This window comes from Theropithecus gelada, chromosome 3, assembly GCF_003255815.1.
Source record: "Theropithecus gelada isolate Dixy chromosome 3, Tgel_1.0, whole genome shotgun sequence".
Lineage (NCBI taxonomy): Eukaryota > Metazoa > Chordata > Mammalia > Primates > Cercopithecidae > Theropithecus > Theropithecus gelada.
This window is the reverse complement of record NC_037670.1, coordinates 49,910,061-49,919,371: the sequence shown is the minus strand read 5'-3', so window position 1 is coordinate 49,919,371 and position 9,311 is coordinate 49,910,061. Positions and strand designations below refer to the sequence as shown.

General features: G+C 56.3%; 1 protein-coding gene across 4 annotated transcripts in view; it reads left to right on the top strand.

Annotated features, from left to right (window-relative positions):
• PRKAR1B (protein kinase cAMP-dependent type I regulatory subunit beta) overlaps positions 1–9,311 on the top strand; it is a 180,833-nt gene that overhangs the window by 9,201 nt on the left and 162,321 nt on the right. The window contains exons 1-2 of one of the 4 annotated variants that reach the window (XM_025378439.1): positions 6,007–6,153; positions 7,648–7,846. In XM_025378439.1, the coding sequence (XP_025234224.1) occupies positions 7,670–7,846 (177 nt within the window). In that variant the 5' untranslated portion in view covers positions 6,007–6,153; positions 7,648–7,669. Of the gene's footprint in view, positions 1–6,006; positions 6,154–6,269; positions 6,358–6,665; positions 6,783–7,647; positions 7,847–9,311 lie in introns of those variants that run through there. The other 3 variants (XM_025378440.1, XM_025378437.1, XM_025378438.1) reach the window with 3 other exon arrangements.

Below are 9,311 nucleotides of genomic sequence, written 5' to 3'. Positions count from 1 at the left end.
TCTAAAAAAAAAAAAAAAAAAAAAAAAGGCCTATAAAAGAGATGAAGATCTGTGTCTTACCAAAATGAAACAGGAACAAGAAGTATGTAAGAGAAGAGGTCAGGGATATGGAGAACAGAAGCAACAATGCTAATATCTGTTGAACAGATGTCCCAGGAAGGCAGAAGAAAAGTGGGGAGTAGGAGGTTTTGAAGGGATAATGAAGACACATTTTCTAGAGTTAAAAATGGGTCAGGCTGGGCATGGTGGCTCATGCCTGTAATCCCAGCACTTTAGGAGGCTGAGGTGGGCGGATCACCTGAGGTCAGGAGTTCAAGACCAGCCTGGCCAACATGGTGAAACCCCGTCTCTACTAAAAATACAAAACTTAGCCAGAAGTGGTGCTGTGCACCTGTAGTCCCAGCTACTTGGGAGGCTGAGGCAGGAGAATTGCTCTAACTCAGAAGCCAGAGGTTGCAGTGAGCTGAGATTGTGCTGCTACACTCCTGGGTGACACAGCAAGACTGGAAAAAGAAATAAAGGAGGCTGAAGGAGGAGGATATATCCATATATATATATGGATATATGTATATATGTATGTATGTGTATATATATGTTTGTATATAAAGCTTCCCCCAGTGAAGGCCTGGGGCCCGCTGTCTGTGGGTCAGGAGTCCAGGCATGGCTTTACTGGGTCTTCCGAAGGCTGCAATCTATGCTGGGGCTGCATTCTCATCTGAGGCTCGATTGAGGAAGGGTCTATTCCCAAGTGCACTTGGTTGTTTCCAGCATTTACTTCCTTGGCTGTGGACAAGAGGCTGCCCTCAGCTCCTGGCCACGGGATCCTCTTACAGCCACTCATGACACGGCAGCTGGCTCCCTCAAAGCCAGCAAGGGAGAGAGTTCCCCAGCAAGGCAGATGTTACCATGAATCATATGTGATGCCCACTCCTCACCTTTGCTGTACCCCACCAGGCAGGGGTGAGTCTCAGGACCTGCACACACTCAAGGGGATGGTACCCCACAAGGCATGAGCATTGGGAGGTGGGGACCCTGCGGCCATCTGAGAATGCCCACCACACTCAGGAGCCGTGTGTAGAGAAGACTGTTGAGGTTTGTGGCAAAATTTTCTGTGAAATTATGCATCCCTTACCTACACAGTGAACAATGCAAAACTTGAATATTAGAGAACATTGTGTGTGGGTGTCTGTGTTTTGAGGCAAGGTCTCACTCTGTTTCTCAGGCTGGAGTGCAGTGGTGCAATCATAGCTCACTGTAGCCTTGAACTCCCGGGCTCAGGTGATCCTGCCACCTTAGCCTCCTGAATACCTGGGACTACAGCTGTGCACCACCATGCCTGGCTAATTTTTGTATTTTTTTGTAGAGATGGGGTCTTGCTGTGTTGCCCAGATGGGTCTTGAACTCCTGGACTCAAGTGATCATCCTCTTTTGGCCCCCCAAAGTGCTGGGATTGTAGGCATGAGCCGCCATGCCTGGTCACATTGTTCTCTTGTCTTCTCTTCTCTTCTTTTGTCTTCTCTTCGCTTCGCTTCTTTCTCTCTCTCTTTTTCCTCCCTTCTCCTTCCCTTCTCCTTCTCTTCTCCTTCCCTCTTCCTTCCCTTTCCTTTCCTTTCTTTTTCTTTTTGAGACTGGATTTCACTCCTGTTGCCCAGGCTGGAGTGCAGTGGCGTGCTCTCAGCTCACTACAACCTCCGCCTCCCAGGTTCAGATGATCTTCCTGCCTCAGCCTCCCGAGTAGCTGCGACTACAGGCACACGCCACCACACCTGGCTAATTTTTGTGTTTTTTTGGAGAGATGGGGTTTCACCATGTTGCCCAGGCTGGTCTCGAACTCCTGGCCTCAGGTGATCTGCCTGCCTTGGCCTACCACAGTGCTGGGATTACAGGTGGGAGTCACCATGCCCAGCTGGAGAATAATTATTACTGTTCACAGTTCCTGGGCTCCTACCATATGCTGTGTGCTCCATGCTCAGCCTCTCGGCCCTCGCTCCTCGTACATCCACCTAGATTTGAGGATGAGTGGCCTCTCCCGTCAGCCACGATCACATGCAGTTTCTCCTCGATCCTCAGCTCAGAGAGCTTACGGACGTTGTGCAGTGAACACAGCTGGCCGGGGAAGGCTCAGGAGCCGCACCCAGGAAGCCGACCTACAGATCCCATCTCAAACCACGACACTCTGCAGACTGCCCAGTGGCCAGAGCAGCTTCACAAAGAATCTTTGTTTCCTGTCCGCACCCCAAAAAATATCTGTGTTGGTCTCTTTGCCACGCAGAATGAATAAAGAATAAGACAAACACCATCCATGCATACTTGGTGCTTTCGACCTAGCAGGGGAGACAGCAATTAAGCCAGCAGCCTTGCCCACTATTATTTAATTGCACGTGTGATGAGAGCTACTAAGGAGAAGTACTGGGAGCCCCGGGCCCTCCGGAGGCAGTGCTGGTGCCTCAGGGAATTGCCCTGCATAAGTAACATTTTGGTTGAATCTTGGAGGGTGAATTGGACCTGACAGAGTAAAGTTTAGAGGTGAGAGGTATGTAGTGATTGGGAAAAGAATGTGGCTTTGGGCTAGGTGCGGTGGCTTATACCTGTAGTCCCAGTGCTCTGGGAAGCTGGTGGGAGGATTGTTGGAGACAAGGAGTTCGAGACTAGCCTGGGAAACATAGTGAGACCCTGTCTTTACAAAAAAAAATTTTAAAAATACCAGGTGTGGTGGTGCACACCCTGTGGTCCCAACTACTTGGGAGGCTGAAGTGGGAGGATGGCTTGAGCCCAGGAATTTGAGGCTGCAGTAAGCTATGATCATACCACTGCACTCCAGCCTGGGCGACAGAGTGACACCCTTTCTCAACAACAAAATTAAAAAAAAAAAAGCATAAAGAATGTGGCTTGGCCAGGCGCGGTGGCTCACGCCTGTAATCCCAGCACTTTGGGAGGCCGAGGTGGGCAGATCACGAGGTCAGGAGATCGAGACCATCCTGGCTAACACAGTGAAACCCTGTCTCTACTAAAAATACAAAAAAATTAGCTGGGCGTGGTGGCGGGCGCCTGTAGTCCCAGCTACTCCGGAGGGTGAGGCAGGAGAATGGCGTGAACCTGGGAGGCGGAGCTTGCAGTGACCCGAGATCGTGCCACTGCGCTCCAGCCTGGGAGACAGAGTGAGACTCTGTTCTCAACAACAACAACAACAAAAAAAAAAAAAAAAAAAAAGAGAGAGAGAGTGTGGCTCTTTGGTTGGAGTTCTGCAACGTGTGGTCATTTGGTCACGATGAATCCTACAGGCACATTCTAGGGGTGAAGTAAGACCCCACAGGGCTTAGAAATGTGAATACTTTTGCCGGGAAAAATAACAGGGCCCAGCATGGAGGGCGGGCCCTTCCCTATGGGGAGGGGGCATTCTCAGACGCGGGATTTACTGGGACTTCTGAATGGGTGACCCAGTCACCAGCTGCACATTTTCAGTCAAGGGCATGGCTGCTTGGGCACCGTATGACAGCCAGGGCTTGTCACCAGGTAGCAGGGTGGCGACCGACCTGTTGAGGGCCACATGGTTCGATGACCAAGCACAGCTCCTCAGAGCTCACCAGACCCCTCCCTGCATCTGCACCCAGGAGCATTTAATGGGGTTGTCAGTGTGTGTTTTGGGGGGGATTGTGTCAGATCAGGTGTATTCACTTGGATGTTCTCAGTTGCAACTAACCAAAAACAAAAAGCCAACTGGCTCAGTCAGTAGAAGGTAATTATTTATTATTTATTTATTTTGAGATGGCGTTCCGTTTGCTCTTGCTGCCCAGGCTAGAGTGCAGTGGCACGATCTCGGCTCACTGGAACCTCCGCCTCCCAAGTTCAAGTGATTCTCCTGCCTTAGCTTTCTGAGTAGCCAGGGATTACAAGCACATGCTACCACCCCCGGCTAATTTTGTATTTTTAGTACAGACAGGGTTTCGCTGTGTTGCCCAGGCTGGTCTTGAACCCCTGATTTCAGGTGATCCACCCGTCTCAGCCTCCCCAAGTGCTGGGATTACAGGTGTGAGCCACTGCGCCCGGCCAAAGGTATTTATTTATTTATTTATTTATTTATTTATTTATTTATTTATTTTTTTTTTTTTTGAGATGGAGTCTGGCTCTGTCGCCCGGGCTGGAGTGCAGTGGCCAGATCTCAGCTCACTGCAAGCTCCGCCTCCCGGGTTTACGCCATTCTCCTGCCTCAGCCTCCCGAGTAGCTGGGACTACAGGCGCCCGCCGCCTCGCCCGGCTAGTTTTTTGTATTTTTTAGTAGAGACGGGGTTTCACCGTGTTCGCCAGGATGGTCTCGATCTCCTGACCTCGTGATCCGCCCGTCTCGGCCTCCCAAAGTGCTGGGATTACAGGCTTGAGCCACCGCGCCCGGCCCAAAGGTATTTATTGATGAACATAATTGGGAAGTCCAGATATGGGAAGGGCCTCAGGTTTGGTTTGAGGACTGCCGTGGCTCCGTTTCTCCAGGATCCTGTTTCTTCCCACTTGATTTCATCCTCTGGGACTGATCAGACAGTGAGCAGGACACTAAGGAAGCGTCTGCTTCCTTTCCGCACCCCCTTGTTTCCTTTCCTCGGCTCAAGCCAGTAAGGCTGCAGCAAGAGAGGCCTGGAAGTCAGGCAGAAGCTTTTCTGCAGGCTGGGGCAGCAGGGGCCACACCTTGCATTGCTACCAGAGCCAGTCTGAAGAGGGAGTCTTTGTGGGGGGTGGGGGCCACTGGAACAGGGACCTGAGTGGCTGGGAAAAGTGTGAAAGTGAGAGGCAGTGGGAGCTGCCATCGTGGCAATGAGGAGAGGAGTTCAGTAGATGTCACATCTCAGTGGGGCCAGGGGCCGCATGTCTGGTGGGCCAGGTGCATGCTGCCAGCCCCCAAACCTGGGAGATCCTTGTCTCAAAAGGACGCAGGCCAAGGAGCCTGCCTGAGGAGCAATCGCAGCAGAAGGAGGCCTTGTGTGTGTGCCTCGGGATCAGAGGGCTGTCCTGTGAGCTCAGCCAGAGAGGTGCCTCCACTCTCCTCTAGAGGCACGGTGTGGGGGAAGTCTTTACAGGGAGTCTCCAGAGAACCCCAGGAGAGCCCGAGAGAGAAGCAGCCAGCCCTGGAGCATCTACCCCCAAAGCGAGACACTGCCTTGGTCAGGTGACACCTGGGCCTTTTTTGCTGTCCTTCTCACCAGTCCACCCTGGAGGAGCAGGAGTAATTGGAGGAGGAGGAGGAGGGAGCGGAGGGGCCGTGGGGAGCGTGTGATGGTACTGCTGGTAGCAGCAGCTCCAGGTAGGCCAGGGCTGGGAGAGCCAGAGGTCTGAGTGGGTTGTGGGATGGAGTTCAGATTCAGAGACCGGGCCTGGATCCCTGAGAAAGTCTCAGGACAAATGCAGGTCTGCCTGAGACGGGTCTGGGGCCAGTGGGCACTGAGGGTGAGGGCTGAGGACCAAGGAGCTTTGTGTTTGACTCTCGAGGGTGGCCTGCTTGGTTTACGTTCACCCTGGCAGGAAGAGGCTGAGGCAATGTCAGCCCTGCTGGGGAGCGTGCTGGGCAGGGCTGGTGACCTGTGTAGCGCCTGTGCAGGCAGGTGAGTGGGGGAACAGGTGAGCATGGGACGGGTGAGTGTGAACTGGTAAGCATAGAACAGGGAGGCTGGTCAGGTGAGTGTGGACCAGGTGAGCATGGGAGGGCTAAGTGGAGACTGTGTGTGTCCAGGTGAGTGTGGAATAGGTGAGCGTGAGATGGGTGAGTGGGATATGTTGAGTGTGTACAGGTGAGTGGGAGATGGGTGAAGATGGGGCAGGAGAGTGGGAGACAGGTGAGCAGGCAACAGGGAAGTCAGCCAGGTGAGTGGAGGACAGGGTGGGGGGGTTGGGGTGGACAGGTGAGTGGAGGACCCAGGGGGCTGGACAGGTGGGTGCACAGGGAGGCAGGTGTCATCTTCTTCACAGCCTGAACTGCCTGCTCCTCTCCTGGCATTTGAAGCCTCTCGGGAGGGGAGATGGAGTTTCTGCCCCCACCCTGGCAGGATGGGGCAACGGTGTGCGGTAGCAGGATGCGGTTCCCCTTTCCTGCAGGGCTGGGCTTGTGGGTTAGGACGGTCACCAAGAGGCTCCTCCTAGGCCTCCATGACCTCTGGACCCCCAGGAAAGGTGGGAAAGAATTTAGGAAGGTCCCGATTTCCCACTGGGTGTCGGGGTGAAGCTGGTGCGCCTAACCGGTGGGAGTCACCTGGGGAAGCCGGGCTGGGCCCACCTAGCCACCCCCTTCTGGCCCCTAAGGTAGAGCGAGACCCCAGGGAACGGGCATGCTTGCTGGGTACGGGAGTTCTTCAGATGCAGGGATGTGACCCTGGTGTTAGCAGCTCAGGCAGCCGCGGTGGTTGTGAATGGGGGGGAGGGGGAGCCCGGGCCATCACAGGCGGCCTCACGGCCTGCATCAGCCAGGGTGGGAGACTCAGGGTCTGAGTGTAGGGGGCAGGGGGCGGCGAGAGCGGGGGTCCTGGCCGCGCTGCGCCTGAACCTGCGCCGGTGGGGGATGGGGCGGGGACGGGGAGGGCCTGGGCGGGGGGGGCCCGCGGGGAGGAATGAATAGGGGGGAGACTGGCTGCAGGCCCGCGCGGGCGGCGTTGGGGGTGCAGCAGCTGCGCGCGGCGCGGGGGCGGGCGTGGAGGGCGGCGCCGCTGCAGTGCGGGGACCCGCTCGCTCGCTCGCTCGCCCGCCGTCCCCGCGCCCCGCGTCCCCGCGCAGCCGCCTCCTGGCCTCGGGCACCGCGCATCCAGGTACGCGGGGCTGGGCTGGGGTCCGCGCCGGGACCCCCGGGCCTGGGAGGCCCCCGGGAATGCGGACATTTGGGAGGGTTTGGCCCCCAACCGGGAGCGGGTCACGCGGGGCGGGGCCGGGCCTGGGGCGCCGGGTCGGGGGTCCCGGGAGGGTCCTCGCCGGCGCAGAGGCCGGGGCGGGGGCAGGGGACGCGGGGTCTCTGGGTGAGCGCCTTCCCGGTGGTCTGGGCACTCTGGGGGCGGCTTGGCAGGGGGCTGGGGTCCTGCGCTCCGCGGTGCGGTGCGGTGCGGGCCTGGCCTGGCCATGGTGACTTTGCTGCGTGGCCGCCGCATTTGTTCTCCTGCACCCCACCCCCCCACCACCGCCGGCTTCCCTTGTTTACCTGCGTTTCTGTCTTTTCCTGTGCAGAGGCCGGCCCAGCCCATCCAAAGCCTCACCCTCATCTCTCCCTCCCCTGAGGCCGCGCGCAGGGGCCCCCCAGCATTCACATTTCACATGAGTGCCCCCCCAAAAAGGGGGGATGGAGGAGGGCGAGGCCCAGGAACCCCCGGGCTGGACCCTTAGGGTGCCGGGCCCCCCACTCCTCCCACCCCGGAATCCTCATAACTGCAGAAGGGGCTTCTCAGCCGCGCACCCCTGTCTGAGCCCCCTCCGCCCCTGCCGGGGTCTGTTGGGAGGGAAGGCTCTGGGGGTCGTCACATTTAACACCTCACCTGGCCCCACAGAATAAAGGATCTTTGACAAATGCAGAATCAGTGACTTTCTTCCATGCTCCTGGGAGAAGCCTGCTTCATGCCGCCTGTGTTTATCCGGCGTGCAGCCCCGGGCAGCTCTCAGGCCTGGGGATCTGTGTTTTCTGGACAGGAAGGAAGCAGCCGCCCTCGCCATGGCCTCCCCGCCCGTCTGCCCCTCGGAGGAGGATGAGAGCCTGAAGGGCTGTGAGCTGTACGTGCAACTGCACGGGATCCAGCAGGTCCTCAAAGACTGCATCGTGCACCTCTGTATCTCCAAGCCCGAGCGCCCTATGAAGTTCCTCCGGGAGCACTTCGAGAAGCTGGAGAAGGTGAGTGGCCCCCACTGCCCGCTGCTTCCCTTCGCAGGTGTCCTAGGGCAGAGGCGGTAGCCGGGAAAACCTTCCCTCCATCCTGTGGTCCTCGAAGGTTGGGTGCCCCAGAGACTGTCCGCCATCCTGCAGGTCCTTCCAGAGAAGCGCGGGGAGAGGCCGACCTGGGGCCCACCTTCCCTTGTTTGGTCTCCTGAGATTCATGCCCCGAGCTGGGGTCCTCGGAGCCACAGAATTCCCCCTTCTGCTTCCAGGGGGTTCCAGGTCTTCAGAGCTCTCGTGGAAGGAGGTTCAGGGTTTTAGGTCCAGGTATTTCCGTAGCTTGTGAGGCTCATCGACAGTTTTCAGCTTGAGGAACCGAGATGAGGGCCAGGCCTAGTTAAAGATGCTGTCAGCACTTGGGATAAAAGAAAATAGCTCCCACAGGGTGGCTCACGCCTGTCATCCCAGCACTTTGGGAGGCCAAGACAGGCAGATCACTTGTGGCCAGGAGTTCAGACCAGGTCAGCCAGGCCGATATGACGAAGCCCCGTCTCTACTTAAAACAATACAAAAATTAGCCGGGTGTGGTGGCACACGCCTGTAATCCCAGCTACTGGGGTGGTTCAGGCAGGAGAATCGCTTGAACCGGGAGGTGGAGGCTGCAGTGAGCCGAGATTGCACCACTGCACTCCACCCTGGGCGACAGAGCAAGACTCTCTCAAAAAAAAGAGAGAGAAAATAGCTGCCATGGCTAAGAGGTCAGATTCCACGTTAATCTTGCAGCCGTGGGAGAGGAAAGTGCCCTTCTGCCCGTGTGGTCGGGGAGAAGCCCAGGCCTGCTCTTCTCTCCAGGAATGATGCCTCTCATCCCCTTCCTGGCCTCCTGCATCTGGGTTCTTTTCCTGGAAGTGTGTGGCTGGGAAGTGGCGGCTGGGACAGGAGTCCCTGTGACACCTCCCGCTGCATTCGCTCCCCTCTCCGTGGGCTCCTCCCACCCTTGTTCTGGGCCCCACCCCAGGCTCTCTGTGTATCACCTAAGGTTTCTTCTCTTGGTCTTTTTATCACAACTTAACTGTCCCCTGTGCCCATCTCTCCTGGGGACCATTTGGGAACTTGGGAAGCCCAGTTCAGGCCAAGGTCTGCCTTTGAGTGCCTGTGAACCACCACGTCCCCATCCAGCGGTGTTTATGCTTTTGACAGGGGCCTCCTGTGATCACATAGTCCTAACCCAAAGGAGTGAATGTAGCTCTTCCCCTGGAAGCAATCCGTGAAAAAACATTTTAAAGTAATGCATGCCTATTTAGGAAAATTTGAAAAGGTTGGAAGTGGAAAGAAGAAATAAAAATGCTCTGTAGTCCTCTCTACCGAATTCCCCCTCAAATGTTGTTTTTATAAAAATGTAGTTGTAGGCCAGATATGGTGGCTTATACCTGTAATCCCAACATTTGGGAGGTTGAGGTGGTAATATCCCTTGTGGTCAGGA